Here is a 23,126-nt window from a genome sequence, read left to right as displayed (position 1 = left end):
GTTAGAGATCTGTCAGTCCGTGTGGTGCGGAAGACACTGAAGCCTGTCCAGACACTCCGTCTTATGATGCAATTGAGCATAAGTGACTTCAATGTGAAATGCTCATGCGTTGGTTTTGCTGAAATGATGTGCTGTTTGGGACCTTTGTCAAACTTACTGGCAAACAGAGGAGGCCATCAAACAAAATACTCTGGCTGGATAACTTAATGACTGTTTTAGAATTGTCTAACACTGGCAGTTATACAAGCTAAGATTATAAGAGTAATTAAATTATATGTTTGGGTTGTGTGCAGGTTGCTTATGGGAATCAGGAGTCAGTTTTCTCTTGCTGAATATGCTCCTTACAAGATGCTTAGACCAGGACTGTAGAAACACAACTGAGAAAAGCAGTTTTGAGGCAAAATCTTGGCACTAACTCCCTTGGACAATCTCTGCTCAGCAGCTGCCCTGGGAAGAAATAGCCTTGCTCTGGGACCTAGGGCAACATTTCTCAGCTTAGGAGGTGTTTATTTCATATCAAAGAATTGTATCCTGCGGTAAAAACTTTATTCTTTTTCCCTTGCTTATATATTTTTTTTTCCCTTATATTTTTCTTTCATGGGACAGATGGGGTTTTCCCTGGGTAGCCTGTTCGCAGCCCTGGCTGCAGCAGAATGCCCTGGGTGTTCTTTTCATCTTTCTCCAAAGCCTCAGGTGTAGTCAGACTACTAAAGTTGATGAATAAATGGGCTTCCCTGATGTGGCAAATCCTGTGCTCCTAATGGCTCATTAAGCATTTTCTAGCTGCCAGAACCAAGCAGCCTCCAAAACAGATTGATTCTGCAAAAAGCAGTTATAGTACAGTCTGTCAGGTTGGGATTTTCCTTCCTTTTTTCTTCCCTCTGGCTGGTTTCCATTTTTGTTTGATGCTTTCAGATGGCATGTGTGCAGGAGTTTTTGTTGTTCTTTTTGTTTTTAAGTATTTTCTCATGTAGTGATTATCTTGTTTCAGAGTTTGAACATAGATCATAAATACAGATCGTTATCTGTGTGCTACTGTTTACTGATTCTGGAAGTTTAAAAACTGGTTGGCAGATAAGTCTCAAAAAAATCAAGCAATTATTTTTGTATCTCAGTAGTTGGTCTTTATGCAGTTGTTAGCAAAGAAGTTCTGCTAATTGTTTTCACATACTGCTTAAAAAGTACCAGGGAGCGAGTCCCCCTATTCTCTCTGCCCTTTTTTATTTGTATTGTATATTTGCAATGTATGGGTTTCAGCTTTAAAATTACTTACTCTTGTTCTTTTATTGCCAGACGGACTAAATCAATTTGTCTTCTTTAACCAAAATGAATAATTGAAACTTTATTCATTATTCATTTTCAAGATAATGTTTATACTCTTTTAATCAAAGCCATTCACCTATATGTGTACTTCTACTTATTATCACTATTCTTTATTTTCATACTGCTTTTTAAAATTATAAATACCACAATCAAATACTACATTCAGAGTAAAGTTGCTCTGACATTTAAGCTGGTTACTGAGGTGGGCCTGGTCCTGTAGCTGACTCTCACCAGCATTTTCTATGACTTTGATCAAGTCACACATCAGTGCCTCAGTTCTCCTGACTGCAAACTGGAGGTAACCCCGAGTATCCTTCAAAGCCTGGAAAGCTCTACTCCCCTAATTTTTAAAAAACATTTTTCAGGCAGAACCCAGTTGAAGCACAAACTGCTATGAATATCCATTTTATAAATTATTGTGAGAGTATTTACATTAAAATGTTCAACTGGGTGATCTTTTATGGTCGCCATACAGGCTGGTAACTAAGAGCTGGTAAATAAGGTGATGGTAAGTCAAAGGCCCTTTAAAAATTTGTTTGTAATTATTCCTTCCAGTTTTTAATTATTTAAAACTGACACTGGTTCTAAGCTGGGTCTCCAGACCTGCATGTTCAGTTTCCTTCTTTTCTTCTCCAAATAAAATTTTAAGGAAATTTAGCTTTAGATGTTGCAAAATGATACCATCATCTAAAATTTGATAATTCTTTGAGCCCAAAACTATTTCAGAATCCATTTGGAATATCTGACCAAATGAGTGAAATCACAGCAGAAGACACTTCTGTTGTTTGAAACTGACATTATTTAATTTGAATTGATTTGAATTTTAGCCTCAGTTTGTTGTCAGAAATTAATTTGCAATAACCAGTTTACATAAACCTATGTCCAAACACTGGTAAACTGCTTTGTCAGTCAGTCACCAATTAAAGTAATTCATTCCTAACTTAATGAGTAACTCCTTAAAAGCTAGTTCATAAAATGTGGTTTTACCTTATTCATATATAGGTATGTATATTTATATATAGAATTTAAGTTTGTGCCTGCACTTATGGAAATAGAATGATGATTTCTCCTGTTTGTAAAGTTACTGATTTGTGGTCTGGTTAAAAATATTTCAGATGAAAAAGACAGCACTATAATGAAATATCCTATTTCCAGGAGAAAAGAGCATACAATTGTAGTTTTACTTAGTTTAATCTCACTATGCATGCTACTTTCAAAAATATTGTTTATACTATTCCTATTATTTTATTCTTCCAGGTCTCTGGGATGCATTTTGTATGAGATGTGCTGTATGAACCATGCATTTACTGGACACAATTTTTTGTCTGTTGTGTTAAAAATTGTAGAAGGCAATACACCTTCTCTTCCTGATAGATATCCAAGCGAACTGAATGCTGTGCTATGCAGGTATGTTATTGTCCTGTTTAGCAAGTTTTTAAGTTAATTTGGAAAATTGCTTAATTATTAATTTTGTTTTTTAATGTTTCAGCATGTTAAATAAGAATCCTTCATTGAGACCAGCAGCAGCAGAGATTCTAAAAATCCCTTATATTGATGAACAACTAAAGGTATATAAGAAAAAGTGATAGCTGTACACTTACTGTTTGAGTATGTATTTTGCAAAAGCAGAGTGGAGGCAGAGAAAGTGTGTTGAGAAAAAATAATTAGATAGCAGTTCATGGGAACATTAATCCTGACGACTTGCAGAGCTAAATTGCAAATATGACTGAGGTAGCAAGGCAGTGAGAAATGAAGCCCTTGTCACTTTACATGCTGAATGTATCCCCTTTAGAAATGTTGTGAGCCATAAGGAGAATGGACATTTATGTGTAACAAGTGCAGATCATTTGGGCCTGGGTATGTATAATCTCTAAATTGTTCTGGCTAGTCATAGTTTTAATGAAAATCAGTGCATCTTGCTCTTTTGGTCCTTGCTTCAGTGTATACATTATTTGGCTTTCTAAGAAGGTGGGGAAGGAAGCTTCTCAGTCAGTTTTTGCATTAGGACTGTATTGAGTCATAGCTGAGGAGCCTGGATCACTTTAGCTTCAAGTATTGATACCACTCCTATTTTATTTCCTTGTAGAATATGCAGTGCAAATTCACAAACATGCGGGTGAAAGACAAGGCACTTGACTGGCAGAAAGAAGCTGCTCCCCTTTTTGATGCTGTGTAGGTATTTTTAAGTGTTTTATGGGCACCAGTATACAAAATTACAATATTGCCAAATAATATTATGTTGTAAACATTAGTGTTAGTCTCGTAGTGCTTTATATTTAGAGGGATCCATTCTCCAGAAATGCAGAAGAGCAACCACATTAGAGAGAGGCATAATTAAATTTGGTGGAAAAAAAAAAAGAATTTACAGATAAAATATTTTTATTATATAGCTGTAAATTGTGCATGCATGTGTAATATATGCATATGTTAATTTAGTACCAATTAGTATGTAAATTATGACCTTTGTCTTTACATTTTGAGAGTTTAGATCATTTTAATTATGTCACAATCACTTATAGTGGTGGTTTTTGTGTACCTACTAACTATTGAATGTGAAAGCTGTGTTTCCTTAATGACACCAGACTAAAAGCATATACACTTTAATATTCAGCTAATAAGTCTGTAGGATACTATTACATCTGTTTTGTAACTATAGTGAGAAATTAAGGCTAGTGATGTTTCTTGGCTCTTACATCAGTAGTGCCTTCGCACATGGTCTCTCTCATTTAGGCACTGAATATATATTAAATTAATTAATTGCATTAAATTACAACGCTGCCATGATTAAAGCAAATGTCAACATATGCAATTTCATTTTGCCTTGGTAAATTAGCTCTGCAGTTCAGATGGCAGCTGGCCCTCCCCTTTGCTTCCTATCCCTGAGTTTGCTGTATGAGGTTTTGCTCTGTAAGGAGCTAGCACACTCAAAATCAGGAGTTTGTGGTCCTGTGTGGGTGCAATGGACGTCCCTTCATTCTTCTGCTGTTGGAGAGGACCCACAGTTTTGCAGATGTGGTCAGTTTGCAGATGCTGCTAATTCTGCTGCTTGCAAGCATGCCTTCAGGAGAGGTGACCAGCTTCATCTTTTCGAAAGCAAGTCTTATTTAGTATCGGCAGTAGGAAGAATGGAGAGCAAAGACAGTGGAATTCAACACAGCAAAATCTTCTGTACCTCTTTTTCACCCAGTTTAACTGCTGGGAGTGTATCCGTAAAGCTCTTTAGAAACTGTGGTTGGTGTTTTTACCCTGTCACTTCTGTTCTTGCTGTCTCTCATGGACAGATGAGTCTCTGTCTATTTATCAGACCAAGGTTCTCTGATTTGGTGTAGATAGGGGCTTTTAGTATAAATAGGATGTTAAACTTTGCAAGCCTAGATGTAAAATGCAACAATGAACGATACCTGTACTGGCTAGTAAGGACTATCTAATAAATAACAGCAAATGGGGTTGGCTGAGACTATTGTCAAATTTTTGGCCACCTTACTATTCTATGTGATTGCTTCTGCTAGAAATAACCCTTTGCTAGTATACTGGAAATACATTTTCAGGTAGTCAGGCGGGTAGATATGCAATAGCTGGGAAATATTAGATATGTCTTTTGTCTGTGGCTGCTGTATTTGAGTTGATTCAATTAACTCTGAGTGGATTCCTGCTTTTCCAAATATATAGTTAACTGCAGAGATGTTCCTCAGAAATATACCTTAAATAGTTTGGGGGTGCTGGAATCTTGCCCAAACATTTTGCTAACTCTGTCTGAATTATATTGAGAGCTTAATGCTCATAAAAACATTAAGTATGAGAATTTTGCAGAAACTACTAATCTAAGCCATTAATTTGTGGGTTCAGGATTTCAAATTATCTATATGCACCAAAACATTGTAGATGCTTTGAGGAATCAATATTTTTACCTGTAAAATATATACCTAGACTTTAAATATCCCCATGCTTCTAGAGGAGACTGATAAACCCACTTCCTATTATTTGTAACATGTACTACATTCTATCCCTGATCCATTGTCATTAGTTTGAATGTATAGAGTCTTACCACCTTCCAAATGGACATCATATATTGACAGAGCTAACATATGGGGAAGACATTCATCTATATCCCAGAATCTGTAACTATTCTTGTTCAAAAGTAAGTCTGCAGTCTCTAACATGAAGAGCAAGTTCTAACTACAAACATCATGTTCTTACGTTTTTGTTAAAAGGAAATAGGAAGTCAGCTGCTTCTGTGCAAAGGTCCTAAAAATTGTGGAGCAATGGATGGCAACTGTTTTTATTTGAGCATGGAAATTTACCTTAAGGTTTTTAAATTGAGGGCATCAATTTGAGAAAAAAGTCCTAGGAGAAGCTTCACTATAAATTATCTCCAGATGTGCTGCAGTCTTATTCTTTTTGGCTAAATGTTTGGAATATGCATAAAGTCATAATCTTATGATTTTCCCTGTAGTTATGAGAATATTAGATGTCTGTATGGCTTCTGGTAAGCAAAATGTCAAATAATTTCTGCAATCTTGAATCTAAAGAGGTAGTTAAAATGAAATAAAAATACCTGAAAAATGGTAGAGAGCAGAAAAGTGGAGGAGAAATAATTTAAACATAGTGCATTTCCCTCATCTGCTGCAGTGAAGCAACACTCTAGCCTGAGTGTGTGTACAAGGAGCTGCTTGCTATGGTGTCCTCCCCAATCATTGCTACTTTATATTTATGATTTTTTTTCTCACCAGGAATAATTTTTTCCATGTATAGTTGAGTCTAGTTTCTTCTAGTAAAGGCCTCTAATGGCTTACTTTATTCCATTCCCATGCAAGTAATGAATTTTAAATATTTAAGTAAGCATAAAACTGTACAAGTTCAGTTTCAACTTGAATGAAAAATGGGTTTTTTCCCAAGAGGTTCTTACAATTTAAATTAGAGTTTTTTACAGGGGACAAGAAATATGTCTACATTATTCATACTTGAAGAGTTAGTTCCATTCTTATGAATAATTGAGGTCTTCTTGTCTTTGTCCTTAGTCTTTTGTATTTCACACTAATATTCATATCTTTACACTATTTCCCTCTATAGTCAAGATTTGAAAAGCATTACGAAAACTTCTCTTCTAGTTTATTAAAATCCTGATTCCAAAATAATAGTCCAGAAGGAGTGTTGCAATTTATATGGTTACAAAACTGGGCTCTTAGATCATCAGAAGTGAATTTATCTCATAAGAGCAAAAATAGTAATTTGAAATGAATACTTGGTATCATAAATATAACCAATAGAAAAAGTGATGTAACTGAAATATGACTGCTGAGGCATTGCAAGCTATGGTTTAATTTGTTTAATTACTGTAGGATGTGAAATAAAAATCTCAGATTAATATCCTCTTTCTGATATAGGACTAATATTGCTCTCCCTTGTTGATAAATACAGCTGAGATACATATGTCAATAATTCATGCTCAGCTTTCAGAGATGGTCTGTGGAGACCATTTTACCGGTGAATTGTTATTATTGATTAGCACTAGAAATTCAAAAGGACAACATGATAATTATAACTGTCATTAAAGGCACATTAATATTCTCTTTTATTCTAGACAGCTTGTAACAATCAATGCAAAATGTATGGGTGATACTGCTTTTTTCTGTGGTTCTCATCTAAAGGCTGCCTTTGTACTTGGGATATGCTCAATAATGAAGCCTCACAGGGTACATATTTCACTGTGCTTCAACATTTATTCTTTTAAGGAGCTGAGTTTACCTTTTTCAGTTCTCAGCTGAAATTATTCACATTCTTAATGAATCTAAATATTTCAATTTAAAAGAGGCATTTGTTTTCTAAACTAAGGTCTATTTAGTCTGCTATAGTACTTGTGTCTTTCTAATTATTCCATTTGAAATGTCACTATGTTTCAATATCAAATCAAAATACTGATATTTGCATTTTTATATGAAGATGGGTTTGCATGTATTCAATTTCAGTCAGAGGAAAGTTCATTTACAAACTCTGCAGGAACTCTCTGAAGTACAGAAAATGACACCACGGGAACGAATGAGGCTGAGGAAGTTAAATACTGCAGATGAGAAAGCAAAGAAGTTGAAGTAAGTTGAGCATAACATTAGCAACAAAAGTGAGAACATTAGTCCAAAACTGGTACACTATGTTTCTGCTTAAATAAGTGTATGAGAGCTTTTCAGATGTATTACGATAGGAGATTTTTCTTTTAATGACTTGTTATTTTAAGAATTGTGCAACCTGAGGAGTTGGACATTTAGTTACAATCCAGCTTCTGTCAATTGTTTTGGCATAAGAGATTTGCCAATAAAAATTAATAGCTCAGAAGATAGTCTTACCAAATGATCAAACAGGGGTAATGGACATCTTATAAAGGCTTTATGATTTATATTTTTTTTATCGAGTGAGACATAATAAAAGGAGGAATTTGAAGGAGAATAAGCACCATTTCTGAGTGGAATATGGGAAACAACAGGAGGACTATGTGTCTATGCATGGATTCATTTTTTTAAATAATAATAAGAATATACTGTTTTGATCACACACTTGGGTTTTTACCAGTTAAAAATATTCAATGTTTTATTTGGTATGAATGAAAATTGGAAAAGCACCACATTCATTTTTTTATTCATTTTTAATGTTTTCTTCAAGAACATTTTGCAAAGTGCAATGCAAATTAACAAATGTTTACTTGGTTATTTATAGAGGCTGAGAGGAAATAATTATTTTTGAACATAAGAATTGGCATCTTAATTAACCCTGTCGTACCAAAGCAAGTCAGCAATTCAGTAAGGCAATGATGTCCTCGTACAGAAAAATATTACAAGGTGACATGAAGTCTGAATTTATGGCAATTCTGCAGCTACATATACATGCAAGCCAATAGCAGTTGCATTTGAGTGAAAATGCTCAGTAAAATCACATCCTGGCATTAATTGTGCCAACGTGTGATGCCAGCACCCAAACACTACAAACAGAAAACCTAAAGGTCTTCATCTCACTTTGGAATATATGTCTGATCACAGTGTACGTCTGTCTGACGCTTACTATTGCCTTCGATACTGGAGATAGTATGTAAATTTATTCTCATTTTTAAAAAAATCTCCTTAAATTGAAACCACTGTATAAATTTAACACCTCTTCTGCATGGTGTTTTCAATAATATGGTAGGCCAATATTTGTACTTATATGAAATTTATAAATAGGAAGTTTGCCTCTTTCACTTTTTAAAAATGAATGGAAAATAGGAAATAATATGCATTGCAGGTTAGTTCTAGTTTGCTTTTCATTTTCCTTCCTTTCTTGTACTTTAGTGTTTTCTATTTAGATTTCAAGTTCTTTTCTGCAGGAACAAAATTAAATATACTTATTTTGTAATATAAAGGCAACATATTAATCTTCAAATCTTGTTCTCAGTCACGAATCTTTAAAATGGATCTATATTCAGCTCTGGGTTATTGCCAGCTCACTCTGGTTGAAAGTATTTGAAACAGTGTAAAACCAGTACCTTCTCAGATTGGAGAACTGCTTTCAGCAGTGCAAATCTAGAGATGAATGGGAAGGGAACACAGGAATGGAACTGGAAAAGCTGTTTAATGTAGTAACTGGCTTAAATAGTCTTGTACAGTAAAACACAGTTTCCAGCTGTCTCCCAGGTGAAGTCTCCATAGGATGCAAGTGTTGTTTGCCTGTCTTCAGCTGAAAGGTGGACTACAGGGTGGAATGAAGTCCAAAGTATTTAAGACCTTTGGAAGAAATAAGAAAGACTAGGACTAATAATTTAGTGTTTCTCAAATATATTATGCAAGTTGTGAAAGAAAAAAATAATAGTATTTGGAAATAAGGCCTGAAATCTCTTTGTGAGTTCACTAAAACTAACCTCTCTTGGGTGGATGCTGTGGTGGTTTGGCAACATCAGAGTCTGATTATGGAATTTGCTTTTCCACATCTATTTCTAGAAGATCCCTTTGTGCAATCCCTGATATCAAGTATTCTGTATTTACAGACAGCTGGCAGAAGAAAAATATCAAGAAAATATCAAAAGAATGCAAGAATTCAGGTCCCGTAATTTTCAGCAGCTGAATGTCAACGTCCTACATGTACGTATGGGCTGTTGTTTCAGAGGCCTCATTTATGCACACTCAGTGTACAACACTCTGCTGTTTCTTACATGCTTTCTGTAGCACTGGAGGCACAGTCCTGTTCTAAGAGTAGTAATTTGGAAGTGCACCAAAGTCTGGACAGCTTAGCTGAACCTGTGAGATGAGAGAAAGCACATTCAGTTATTCAGATAAGGTTTGACAAACTCTCTATTCATTGCACAATTTTCTTTTATTAAGTCGCCCTTGAATATAAATCTGCTCTCTGAAATGTACTTGCTGACAGTCTGCATGACATCAGAGTTCAAAATGCATTAATTTTCAAGATAAGTTTAGAATTGTAATCTTTTAAACACTCTAATTTGACATGGCTGTGGGTTCTTTTCATTTGATTAGTTAAGAATATTAACATTTCAACTGGCTTTTTAGTAAGAATTAAGTCTTGCAATGACTCCCAGTGTAAGCTGTCCTTTGCTTTTAAGCTATCTGCAACAGAAGATAGGCCTGTTCAATTCTAGCACCATGTTTTATCATAGAGAGAACAGTGTCAGTTTGGAAAGAGTCAGTGAAAACATGACAGAAATAATGAGGTTTTGGTTAGTGCTTTGTCTTCTACCTTTTCTTTCACATGCAGTCTACTTTCTATTTCCTGTTGTCTCTGGAGGAAAAGATAATGCTTGATCCGTCTCTGCTTATGGCTGAGACACTACTGATCATTTACAAAAAAGTTAGGATTTTTTTTTAGTGTTTTCTTAATACGAATCCCAGTAGTTGTGTAGATCAGGGCAACCTTGTATTGTGATCCTGCTGAAAGCTCTAACTACCTGTTTCCTCATGCTGTTTTGTTCGACTAAGGAATCTGACGAGCAGACTTCAAAACCCCTAATTCATTCTCAGCCAGTGATTACGTGCGACTATGTGTCTACAGGACATGATGAACCAAGTGGAAATGAGACATCGAGTCAACTCCGCACGTCTGAACTTACAGACCATGGTAAGAATTCAAAATCTCATGTTGAAATGAAACTGTATAGACAAAGCAAGATTTGATTTTGTCCCTTATAGTTAATTTGTGGTGGGGAAACTGTGACATAAAAAGCAGTCAGACTTGTAAAGCAGTCAAAAAAATGTACAAAGAGAGAAGGAAATGATGTACGTGGATGTATGTACAGCAGATGTACAGCAAGGTTACATGACAGGAGGTCTGCATTCCTAGAGTCCGAGTGACCTGTGAGCAGTGACAGAGGTGAACAGACTTTCTCCAAATGAGTTAGAAGGAAATAACTTTAACTTTGCACATATGAAATGACTAGTGTTAGAAAAGCATTTCCTAAATTATCTCTCCAGTGCAAAAATAAGTACAAGAATTCAAAGCATTTGCACCTTTGGTACACTCTGATGCCATTTTTTTTTAAATCTAAAACAATGAGACAAGCAGATGGGAACTCTTTAAACTGTGCTTATCTATACTGACCCCAAATACTTAGCTACTCTCTAAAGAATATGAGGTACCATATAACATGTAACTTCTGTAGGTGGATGTACAAATACTCAAGCTTTTCAAAAAGCATCAAACTGTGGAAATGTGCTTAATGAGACAAATATTTTTAAGAGCACATTTATATGTTTTGTTTCTACAATGTTCTGGAATAGTGTCATACTCTTATTTAATAATATTGTGTAAGCACTATTATGGTGAAAGATTTTTAAGCAGATTAGGATCTTGAAGTATGCATTAATATACTTTTAAGTATGAAAACTACTTTTCTCTAATAGCTCTGCCTTTTAGTGTTGGTTTACATACACCCATGAAGGTATACGCCATTAAACCGAACCATCAAAATCAGCTTGTTTGTGGTGGAGGTGGGTTTTTTAATAGCAAATGGATTTTTTCTTTCAATGTAGCCTCATTTATGTCTACGTGGTTGGCTTGCTATTTCACAGTAAAAGGAGGGATGATCTGTGTAGGAGAGAACCCAGCTGCTAGAAATACATCCTGGGGGGAGGGTAGGGAAGCTTACAAATAGAGGATCGAGAGAAAGCAGTCAATGTGGGTGGGAGATGTACTGAGGGAAGCATACAAAGATACCTAAATAGAAACAGAACAACATGCATGAAAGGAAAGGAACTGATGTTTCTGCCTTTAGAGATCATTGAGCTGTGAAACTATAATGACAGAAATTAGATGCATTTATATCTGTGAGGCAAAAGTTGGGTCAATCCATTGTATGAAACTGAATGTATGTTTAATTGCTTTTGCCCGAGTCTCTGACATTGAAGTGGTGGGTTTATGACAAAAAGAAGTTATGGCTAGGCAAGAGAAATTACATGCTTTCTCTTCTTTGCTTTGTGAATACCTTGTTATTTCTGAAGCTGATGTCAAAGCTGTTACTTACTCTATTCAGTATTCATACTCTTCTTTTCTTAAAACATTTCAGTGCAACCATGCATGTCCCACATGTCTAATTATTAAGTTATTAATGGCACCTTTGTATTTGAAAATGTAGAAGCAGCTCCAGCTATTGATTTTCAATAGAACTTTGTTCTTGATCAATGGACCACACAATAGAAAAACAAGAAAGCAAGAAGCAAGGCTATGAAATGGCTTTATAAAGTTGTCTTACATATTAATAAGCCTTGCTAACCCATACTATGCTAGCAGAAAAAGTTAGACTATGAAAACCAGACTAACAAGCTCCCTAGTTAGAACGAATAACCAAAAACTGTTGAGGAAGGGGAGAGGAGGTGGGAGAGTGTTCATAAATGCCAAGGAGGCTCAGCAGCAGCCTTTAAATTAGTTCAGGGAAGACCTAAAATAATCCTCTCAGGAATGGGAAAAGCTGGTGGGTAATAGCTAGGGATAGTACCCCAATCCCAACAGGTAGGGAGAAAAGTTCAAATTATCTTTGGCTCATATCCTGCAGTCCTTAAAAAAAAAATAAATTACAACATGAACAGAAAAGAAGAGCATGGCTTGGAGGATCGACCAGACTCTTAAAGGATTAGGGAGAGCCATAAAGAATAAAACGCCTTACACTCAGTTTTCACTGAAAATTATCTAAAACATTATGAAACACAGATGTATGTCATTGGGAAAGGTGTCAAATACAAAGCTTACCATTAGCTTTAGTAAGTAGATCTAAAAAACATGGCATCTTGATCCAATTTTAGCAGTGGTAGTTGTACTTAGTGAAATTTGGGAAAAACAGGGCAGAGTAGTTAGATAAATGAAAATGACTATGACAGTTTGGGATTTTGGACTTCACGGTGGATGAATTTCAGCAATGTCAAAAACATGTAAGTGCTGTAGACTTCCCTAGGAAGTTTAAGCTTCTGTCCATGTTTGTTTTATGTAATCAGCAATGATCTTGTGAACATTTTTTGTTACAATTAGAAGCCCTGTGCTCTTGAGAGATGTTTAAAGAGTTGTCTGGAATCACAAATAGCTGACCAATTTGTTAGTCTTCAAGCAGGTTTTATTTTTTGGAATATGAAAGAGATCTGAGTAGACCCTGTGCTTCTGATGTTGAGATGAACTCAGTCTATTACAGAGAAGGTTCTTCCAGATTGTTCACAGTTGGTACAAGCAGCTTTTCAGAAATGTAAAGAAAAGAAATAATCTCATTCTTATTCTTACAGAGAAATGCTGCAGGCAATGTAAGTGTCACTTTTTAAAAACAAAGTTAAGTTAGTTTTTCAACATCATGTTACTTACTATGCCACTCAGCAATACTGTGCAGATTTATTCTTCTCTCAAAGAGACTAGGAACACCGCTGAGTCCTGTGCGACTGATTGAGACCATGTTTTTTAAATACGACTGTTCAGATGTCACTTGCTCAACCAGACCAGCTTGTGGTGGCTGGTGCACCTTGGCATACTGTCGCCTTTCACTTCTGGGATTCCGGACACGTGTTCTGCCCCATCCTCCATGCCTCAGCAGAAAACAAAGAACGTGGGGAGGAGATCAAAGAAACATGAGCTTTTGCAGAAAAAATCACTTTGAAATTCTTTTGTGCTTACATTACTTAAGCTCAAGAAGAAAGGGATCCAACTTTAACCTGGGAGTGGGCAGCAGTGAAAAATTATTGAATAGCAAGTTATGCTATTTTTGTCTTAATGAGCCAAGAGTGGAAGCTGTACGTTAAACACACATACTCCAGAGACATTATCTTGGCTCCTGTTGGTGCTCTGCTAGAGAGAAAGCTCTGGCCCCTAATCGCACCACTTTCTCAGCATTTGCTTCTGTTCCATGGAATGAGTACAAGCATCAGTTTGACCACCAAGTCCGGACTGTGGCTACCATAGGCATCTAAGAATTTGATCTGTTTTATATGCTCTAGGAAGCTCCCCCTGCAGAAACATATGAAGAGCAAAGAAAGCTGTTCCTGGTCCAAAATATTGCTGTGCTTGTCAACCTTCTTATTTCTGGCTTAGATTTACTTCTGGCTGTTTCATGCTGACAACTTTGAGACACATTGCCCTATTGCCTTGCAGCTTAAGTAGTTCTTTTCCTTCCTTTGCTTATTCTCCTCATGTTTTCATGAGCAGCAGTAATATCCTTCTGTGTAATACCTCTATATAATACTTCTGTTATATTCATATATTTTAACACCATCCGCTTTTAGCATACCTGAACCTTCCTTCCTTAAGATGCTTCCAATCTCCCAAATTACAATAGATTATTTTGGTTTTAATGCTTAAACTCGTGACTCTGTTCTTTGAATTTTTTCCATCATTCCAGTTCTCAGGGTCACCCAGCCTATGTTATACAATGCTGGTCCTGCTTTGTACTGGGGATGCGCTCCATCTTGGCCTCTGGAAAGCAGTGCTGTGCTCCAGCAGAGCAGACCCGGCCCGTTGTGCAGTTCTACTCTCGGTTGGCCAACAGCGGGTTGCATCTCTTCCCTTCCTACAGTCCTCGTGGTCCCCACACTTGCAGTGATAGGAAGTGTTTGAAGAGCTGCTCAGCAGACAGAGATGAGCTTGCAGGGAAATCAAGCGTCTTTCCCCAAACCATCAGCCTGGTTGGTTAGGAGAACTAGTAATCACACAAGCACAGGACATCCTATTGCCATGTGGTGGCAGGAGGATAAATAGGCAGGCATACTGGGTTTTTAATGAGTCTCTCTTTACATCTTCTGGGACTTTGTCTCTTCAGTTCCTTGATTTAGCTGCATTTTGTGTGCATGCAAGAGCAAAGGGTTCTTTTGGTTTAGCTATTACTTCTCTTCACGTTGCAGATCTTCAGAGAGTCATGGCAGATGGGTTGGTAACATCCCTTGCAATGGCAAAGGCTTGAAAACATGCTTTAAATTTCTATTTCTCTTAAGTTACTATAATAAGTTTCTTAACAGTTTTGCATCTTTACTCATACAATCTGGAGTAAAAAACGCTCCCTTTATTTGTAAAAAGACAGGCAACAGAGTTGCTAAGAAAAAGTCAGCTAGAAAAATTGCTTTTATAATTATTATTAACCATATTAAGTAAATGGCTGAAATAGTGTGTTGAGTGCATCATTAAAATGGTATTATATTCTTACTGTAAATATAAAGCAATGAAAAATGGCTTTACTTCTATTTGCAACTATTTTATGCAATAGTTTTATTCTGCATTAAATTTTTAGATATTGGAATATCTAATTGGTATTGGAATTGGTAATTGGAAACAAAACTTAAAAGAATTTTATAATGAGATATTTATGGAAAGATATTTTATAGCTGTCTTTAATTTTCATTGAAAAATGTTTATGTCTCCATCTTACGTGTCCAGGAATTTATGGAATTGTTATAATACAAATAATTTAAAACTAGGGTGGACAGAACAGTTAAGAATATATTGTACTACTGGGAACAGTTTTGCTTCATGTCTTTTCCATCTCCAGTTTCTCCAAGTTCAAGCAGGAGACAAAAGGGCTGAAATAAGTTTCGTATTGAGAATGTGCTCAGAGACACTGAGTCACTGTCGGTGTTAAATATTTGTGTGTCAAAAATATATGAGTGTATCTGTACACTTAATTTATTTTCAGGGAATAGTATGAAATTGCAAATGATTAATAACTAAATTCCCTTTGTATTATGGTTTGGATTTATTTTCTGCTACATTTCTCCAGCTCATTTTATTGATTAATTATTTCTGAATATTAAAAAGCATAGTTTGCAAATCATGGCAATGAAGTAGGAATGAACAATGCAAAATGTGTCAGGATAAACCTGTATCTCTATTTCCTATTTTTGCTGATAATTACTTAGGAAATAAGTCATTCGTCCTCTCTGATTATCATAAAAAAGAAAAGCTACCTTGCAATGAATTGCTTAACATCACTTCCTCCTCCATCCCTCCATCTCTTGACCCATTTCTTTACAGAAATTCACTCCGGTTGGATAGATAGATAGATAGGATAGATATGCCAACGTACATTTTTCTGGAGATCACTGTCTTTTCAGTGCATGTACTTAGCTTTCAATAGTGGTTTTGTGAAAAAAAATAGTGAGGCAAATTATATTGTAGGGCTGGCAACTAGAGGTCAGTTTATAAGAAAAAAAATGCTGTAAAAAAGAACTGTTCGTATTTAATGGATGATAATGAGTGCAGGTAGAATAAAATGACTTATTTTCTAAACCATTTCTAAACAGTTAACAACCAAAAATAAAAGTATCCATGAGCTACACCTAGCCTTGATGTTATGGATACAGTCAGTGCCTTCCTGTGCCACCTAGAACAAGACTGTTCCAGCTAGGCAGGTTCATTAGATGTTTAATGTTCAATGATGTGGCCTCCTTCTAAAAAAATACTGGAACCATCGTGTAAGTAATTAATTACTTTCTAATATATCAATGTAGTTAATCTTCATCTACTAATTAACTTCATGGTGTTCATAGTCTACGTTTCTGATTGAAAAAATGGGCATCTGGTTACTTTTTTTATAGAGAACTGGATATTGAGAGAAGTTTAGGATGCTGAGGATCATCTTTTCGATAGATTCTGTGGTACTAGTAGACCACTGTGGCTTTTCTGTGTGGGTTACCACACACTGGGCTAGGAAAGATGGAAAATTGTAGCTCTGTCAATACATCGCATAAACTATTTGGGTACAAGTCCTTTTGCTTTGGTTACAGTGTCTTCCAATGAAGCCAGATTTTACAGCATAATTCTCAACTCTGTGTACAACTTGCTTCCTGTTGACTGGCTCTGTGTTTGCAGAGGTTTTTAATAAATAGGCAACACTAATTGTGGGGATGCAATTGTAAAGAATCCAGAGATATCTGTATCAGAGCATGCATTGTACTTATCCATGTGGGAAATTAGTGTTGAATATCTGAAATTTCTCTAGCTTACCACATAGAAAATCCTCTAGGCAGAGAAGCTCAGTCTTTGCAGTTGAGAAAAGCACGAAGAGCAAGGCATAATCCTGTTATACAGCTGTAATAGCTAAATGTTCAAGGTTTCTGATTCAATTTCTACTGTAGAACTTGCCTTGAAATTGGCTACAAAATCATAAACTGTATCTAACAGCGCTTCCAGATAGCTTTTAACCCAAGGTCTTTCCACTGTAAAAACTGATTCAAATTAGAGGCATCAAAGATGATAGTAAGGAAATGGTAGTTTTTGTCACATCTGTAATTGCACTGAGCTATCTCCATTACCAAACCCCCATACTTTTTACAGGAGCCATGAGGAGTGTTAAATTCAAAAAGGTAAAGTCTAGCAGGCATGAAAACTTAAAGCCACACGCTGGCATTCCGGGCTAAAAGTGCTGCTTTATACTCATATCAGTTGCACAGCTGAGGAGACATGGTGAACAAAAGTAGGGAAGATTGCTTTTTTTAAAAAAGTATTTAAGAAATTATATATACAAATGCATCTGTATTTCTAAGGGCTTGTCTTCATTGCAGCACTTAAGTGCCTGGAATGAAAAAGAAAATGCAGCAAAACACCACTGGATGTAAGAGCCACCAATAAAATATTGTATCTTGTATTTTTGGATTGCTGGGAGTTACGCGTTGGGGCTTCACATGCATCCACATCCGTTTCTGTAACAGCCCCAGGTCTGCATGAACTACTGCTCTGCTCTTCATAGACATTTTTGCATGTGGGAAGAGGTCAAGTTAAAGGAGAAAAATGGCTTAAGCTAACTAGTTGTGGTATTTAAATTCTTTCTACAGAAAAATAATGTTCAAAGTTAAAGGCATATAAATTAAAGGGATTTATTATATCATCATTTATTATATTCCTTTTTATTTCTGTTTACTGCAAAGATTGTAATATGTTAAATTCCTTAGCTTAATATTTTGCAATACATTACATCTGGCAACCCCTCGATATCATTACAATTCCAAAATAGGTAAGTATATTACAGTAACTGCATACATTATTTCTAAATTTCCACTGCTAATTTTAAGTTATGGATATATTGCTTTGAATTTCAAGTGGGCAAAGTTCAGTTGACTCTCAAATAGGAAATGTTCACTTTCATAAAACAATGTGGGGGTTTTTCTACTCTGTTATTTTTACAAGCTTTGTTGAAGGATTTTCAAGGTATTTATTTAAATCTTGGAAGGTTGTTTCTGAGCACATCTTTAAGCATCTCTGCACATGCACTTTTTGTTTAGTGCCTGTGAAACAGTACTTATGCATACTGATGAGGTAACTGAGTAACACTCCAAAATATGAACATACAGGCAATCACACCACTCAAAGGCTTTTAGGAAAATCATGTCTTGTTTTGTTTTACAGTCTGGCAAGCCAAAGTAGAACATAACAATATTTATAATAAGTGGCACTAAGAACCTTTCTCCTTTATTATTGTTACAATATCCTTTGTAACCAAGACTTGTCTCAATTAGTGTTGCAGTGACTTCTACTGTGGGTTACCCATTGGTTTCCTCTTTCATGAGGTTACTCTACTTCCAGGACCAGAAGACGTCTTCCCTGACTTGCTACTTGCTGAAATGATACCATGGGTTGCTTGTGAAGAGAAAGTTGCCTGTTTAATTCATTTGCAGTTACCAGTCCTTCACTAGTCCTTGGCACATGGGGTGACAAAACTCCCATGACTCCTGCAGGGTTTGAGGACATAGGCACGCTGGAAACGTGCCTCTCTGACCTGCTCATCTGTCTCGTGTTTTCATTGCTTGGTTTCACACTGAGATCCCACCTTGTCCCAGATTCAATTAAAGGAATAGTAAATCTGATTTATTCTAGCAAAAGCAAGGTTTAACAAAGTTTGCAAGTTTAGCCACAAAGAGGGAAATGAATCAATGCTTTTTTGTTGGTTTTTTTTGTTTGTTTGTTTTGTTTGGTGTTTTTCATTTTTTTTTGACTGAAACATTACTCTTTTCTTTTAAGGAGTTCTCCCCTAGAAGTATTGCTTTTGGAGAGATGATTTCTTGCTTCAGGTACAGCTCCCCATTTAAACCTTTCTTCTATGAGGGCAGCCATAGAATTACAGAGATATGATTGGGAATTTTTGGACGTTTCTGAGTCTAGTATTTACAATAATTTAGAAACCTCTATATAGAGGTTTTTATGCATTTTGCATCATCTTCAGGTTTTTACTCAAATGCTTTAGCTTATTTGAGGGCCATCAGGAATAGAACTCTATCATAACCTCCTCAGGAAACCTTTTCCAAAGCTATGTACTGTTCAGTATGCCTAGCTACTTAAATCTTTTCATAGCTTCACAAAAATTCACAGCTTACTTCTTACAAGCAGTCTTGCTCCTACAGCTTCCCAGAGGAAAGCTTGTGGAATGAAGTCTTTAAACAGCAGTTATGTAAAAAAACAACAACAAACAACCCCTTTGAAAGTATGAGGAGAGATCAAATTACGTTACTGTATAGCTTCTACATTTTTCATACTGATTTAGTTTGACATTGATAAATAGAGCCTACCTCAAAATTCACCTTGGTCAATTACTACAGTTAAAATGATTCTGGCCAAATCTTTTCAAAACCTTCATGGGAAGTCCCTTCACTCCTTCCGAAGCATTATGTTAAAAAATGTTTACAAAACACTGTATGAATTGAGGAAGCAATTAGAAGCAAATGCACCAAGACTGTATATGTACAAAAATTACTATATACTTGTACTGGTGTCAGCTGGGATAGAGTTAATTTTATTTCTAGTGGTTGCTTTTCTGCCTCCTATCCCTCCCCTTCTTAAGGGCAAGGGGGTGAACTGAGCGAGTGGCTGCATGGTCCTAGCTGCTGGCTGGGGTTAAACCACAACAATACTAGATTCTATAGCAGATACTTTCACTTAATTTCAACGTTTTAAATCTTCCTTACAAAGATACTAGTTTTTATTCCAAGTTGGCCTACTTACGCGGCAACATAACTTTACACTCCGCTTTAGACTCGAGGTTAAACCGATGCAAATAAAAATGCACCAGGCATTTACTTGCAAAGAAAGCATCTTGTGAACAGGATGGTGTGATAAACATTCAGTAAGGAATCCCAGTCCACCCCCTAGTTGCAGTTTTCTGGCTTGCTTATCAAACTAAACAGCATTTCTGGGGAGCTGGGCCAAATTATAAGGTGATGTAAGAAGCAGAAACCAGTTCTACAAGAAGGAGAATTTACTCAGAAGGTAGCTGTATATACAGAATTAGTTTGCAGTTTCTACGAGCTTAACTTTCAGACCATGTGACTGTCAGACAACTGGAGGAAATGAAAGGTGACAGCAATGGAGATCTTGGTTTACATTCTCCTGCTATTTTATCTGCTCCATGGAGCGAAGTGTGCCCCTGCGATCTAGTAAATATATTAACTTTAACCAGTTAATTTCATCTAGGTGTTTAAGGTCTTAATGCTTTTTTCCTAGATTTGCTTGGTTGCAATCGTGTACTTGGTTTTGTACTTGTTCAACATATAACTTACATTACTGCTTATATCCAAATCCGATGCGTTTTACATCTTTGCTACGTCCAGACTCTCGTGTGCACAACTGCTTATACCAAATTAGGTTCTGAACCTTTCCCATTTATTTTCTACTCTTTGAGTGATGTCTAGATGTGAAAATATCCCCAACTTATGTCTTAAAAATGGCATTCTTGCACTGAATCTTGGGGAGAAGGAAGCGACTGTCTTAAGGGGCAGCTTTTGTATTAATATGTGGACTCTTTCCTACCCGACACTTTCATCAGACTGAAAATTATAGTATCAGGCAGTCTCTGCCAAATTCAGCAGGAAAACTGAGTTTTTATTTGAAAGTGTGCTTTGACTGATCAAAAAAGTTTAAAATAACTCAAGGGCTAAGGTAGTTTTAAATTGATGTCATAAGGTAGCTTCATGGTCATTTTTCCTTTAATTTACAGCTCTTGCTCTGCTTTTGCTGGAAACTGTGCAAATAATAGAGCAACCTTTACAATAGTAGGGCCTCTTTGTTCATAAAGGAAATGGCTTCCAAGACTCACTAAGTGCTCTCTGTTATTGACTATGTCACTATATTGTTCTTTCTCTTCATTCACCCATTGATACTAAAAGGATTTCTGAATATTTGGAAAACTTTTATATTTGCTGAACTTTAAACCATGCTTGAAAGGCAGCATGGCATCATCTTCATTATGTTTGCCTCCCATTTCTGTATACATGATAATTAGAAAATCAGAGTAAAAAACCCTAATAACTAACCACTCAGAAAATTAAGGAAAAAATTGTGATGAAAGTGTTCCTTCTTGCTGTTCATGTTTGTTAACATCTCCTTTTAGCAGCTCCTTCCTTCCTCTCATGCTTTGCGTCTGTACATACTGATAAAATACCGGAGGTGAAAAGTTTGGTGAAAAGAACTGTGTCCTTCAAATAAAACATTTTTTTTAGAAATTTTATTTTAGTTAAAAAAAGTAATTTTTCCTTGGAAAAACATTTTGAACTAACTACTTCATTTCTAACATCAAGTGATGGAAGATCCCCATAATGCTACTGTGATTTACATCCTCTTTATCTCTATTTTTCCTAGACAGTTCACAATAGGTAAATCATCACTCTGTGAAGCCCACAAGTGAATTGAAGCTTTTTTCCTTTTTAAAATGTTAAAAGGAGAATTATGAAATGTTAATGTTTAACTTTGGTTATATTTCTAGTTCTCACTTCGAACAACCCATTTACATCTATGCTGTACATTGCCACGTAGAAGGTAATTCTATTAATGACTTCATAGTCCTTTTGTGCTTAGCCAGAGACTTTCATGGGCACAAAAATCCTGTTACATCCCTTGGTTCATTTCTTAAACAGGGCATTTTCCAAGAGTCTTTTTCAGCCTAGTGCAGAAGGGCTGGACAAAAGCTTCCACTGACTTTCTGAACAATGATGCTTCAGAGCTTAACAATGCGTATCTTGTCTATAGCTGACCAAAGGATGGTGAGTCTCTTTGATGGAAACTTTTAAAGCTGAAGTTTTTTGTCTTGCACTGGGAAAAATAAACCCAAACCAATCTTAGTGAGCTTAAATTATAATAATAGAGTTATCTTATTTTTCCTAGTTGTAGAAGTATTGACCTGAACTGCAGAGGGGTGCAGAGCCTGTGCTCTTCTTCGCGGTAGAATTTCTCATTCAGGATTATGTAGCTCAGGGAAAAATATCTCGGTGTTTCAAACCTCTCTCCTAGTGACAGTGTTTCAGCTCTTTCTGTTTTCTCCCTTGAAGGGAGAAATCCCTTTCTGTTTTCTCCCTCTGTGATACCTGATGCCCTGTTCTGAAAAGTTCTAGCCAGCCCTGGTCACCATCTCCTTTCACTGGTGATTTGTGAGAATATGTACGTGTTGCAGGGGCATACAGAAACAGGCTTAGCTTGTGAGTGTGTATGTTAAATACATAAACACACACAAATACATCTGGGGTAATTCTAAACAGTTTGTTTGTGGAGCATCATGTAACCACAGAATCATAACATAGTTTAGGTTGGAAGGGACCTCTGGCGGTCTAGTCCAATCCCCTGCTCAAAGCTGGTCTGATCAGGTCAGATTGCTCAGGACTGTATCTGGTCAAGTCTTGAATGCCTCTAGGGACTGAGATCCCAAAGCTTCTTTAAGCCCTGTTCCAGTATTTGATCGCTCTCATTGTAGAATTTTTTTCATAATGTCAAACTGGAATTTATGATTTTTCCAGCTGATAGTTGTTGCCTCTTGTCCTCTGCCTGTCGCCTCTGAGGTTAGTCTGGCTCCACCTTCCTTTTATCCTCTGAGTTGCAGACAGCAATAAGGTTTCCCCTTTACCTTCCCTTCTTATTGTGGAACAGACCCTGCTGTCCCAGCCTCTCCTTGCACCCAGGGCCTCCAGCCCCCTGCCCAACTTGGAGGCTGCTGTCATCTTCGTTTCGGTAGGTAACTCTTGTTCATGTGGGATCAAACTGCAATTGCTGATTAATTTCCACAGAAGGGGAAGGACCCTGGGCACCTTTGTGTTACTGATGAGGTCCTGCCAGTGGGCTACTCTTGTTCATGTGGGATCAAACTGCAATTTGCTGATTAATTTCCACAGAAAGGGAAGGACCCTGGGCACCTTTGTGTCCCTGATGAGGTTCTGCCAGTGGGCAGCCTTGCAGCCCAGCACAATGCAGAAGCAGAAGTGTGGAGGAATGCTTGTCTCTGCTCTTGCCCAGTCCCCAGCGTGGCCTGTGTACAGTGTGGAGGAATGCTTGTCTCTGCTCTTGCCTCAGTCCCCAGCGTGTACCAAGCCTTGCCAGGGGGGCAACGCAAGTGTCTGTGT

General features: G+C 36.7%; 1 protein-coding gene across 1 annotated transcript in view; it reads left to right on the top strand.

Annotated features, from left to right (window-relative positions):
• Positions 1-23,126, top strand: part of NEK11 (NIMA-related kinase 11) — a 130,067-nt gene that overhangs the window by 59,395 nt on the left and 47,546 nt on the right. Inside the window, exons 7-12 of the mRNA XM_014937745.1 lie at positions 2,581-2,730; positions 2,813-2,891; positions 3,410-3,495; positions 7,290-7,409; positions 9,329-9,422; positions 10,278-10,416. Of these exons, the coding sequence (XP_014793231.1) occupies positions 2,581-2,730; positions 2,813-2,891; positions 3,410-3,495; positions 7,290-7,409; positions 9,329-9,422; positions 10,278-10,416 (668 nt within the window). The remainder of the gene's footprint in view (positions 1-2,580; positions 2,731-2,812; positions 2,892-3,409; positions 3,496-7,289; positions 7,410-9,328; positions 9,423-10,277; positions 10,417-23,126) is intronic.

The sequence above is a fragment of the Calidris pugnax genome, unplaced genomic scaffold (genome assembly GCF_001431845.1).
Source record: "Calidris pugnax isolate Ruff unplaced genomic scaffold, ASM143184v1 scaffold11, whole genome shotgun sequence".
In the NCBI taxonomy this organism is placed as follows: domain Eukaryota; kingdom Metazoa; phylum Chordata; class Aves; order Charadriiformes; family Scolopacidae; genus Calidris; species Calidris pugnax.
The sequence above is the reverse complement of the archived record's forward strand: the minus strand, read 5'-3'. Positions and strand labels throughout refer to the sequence as shown.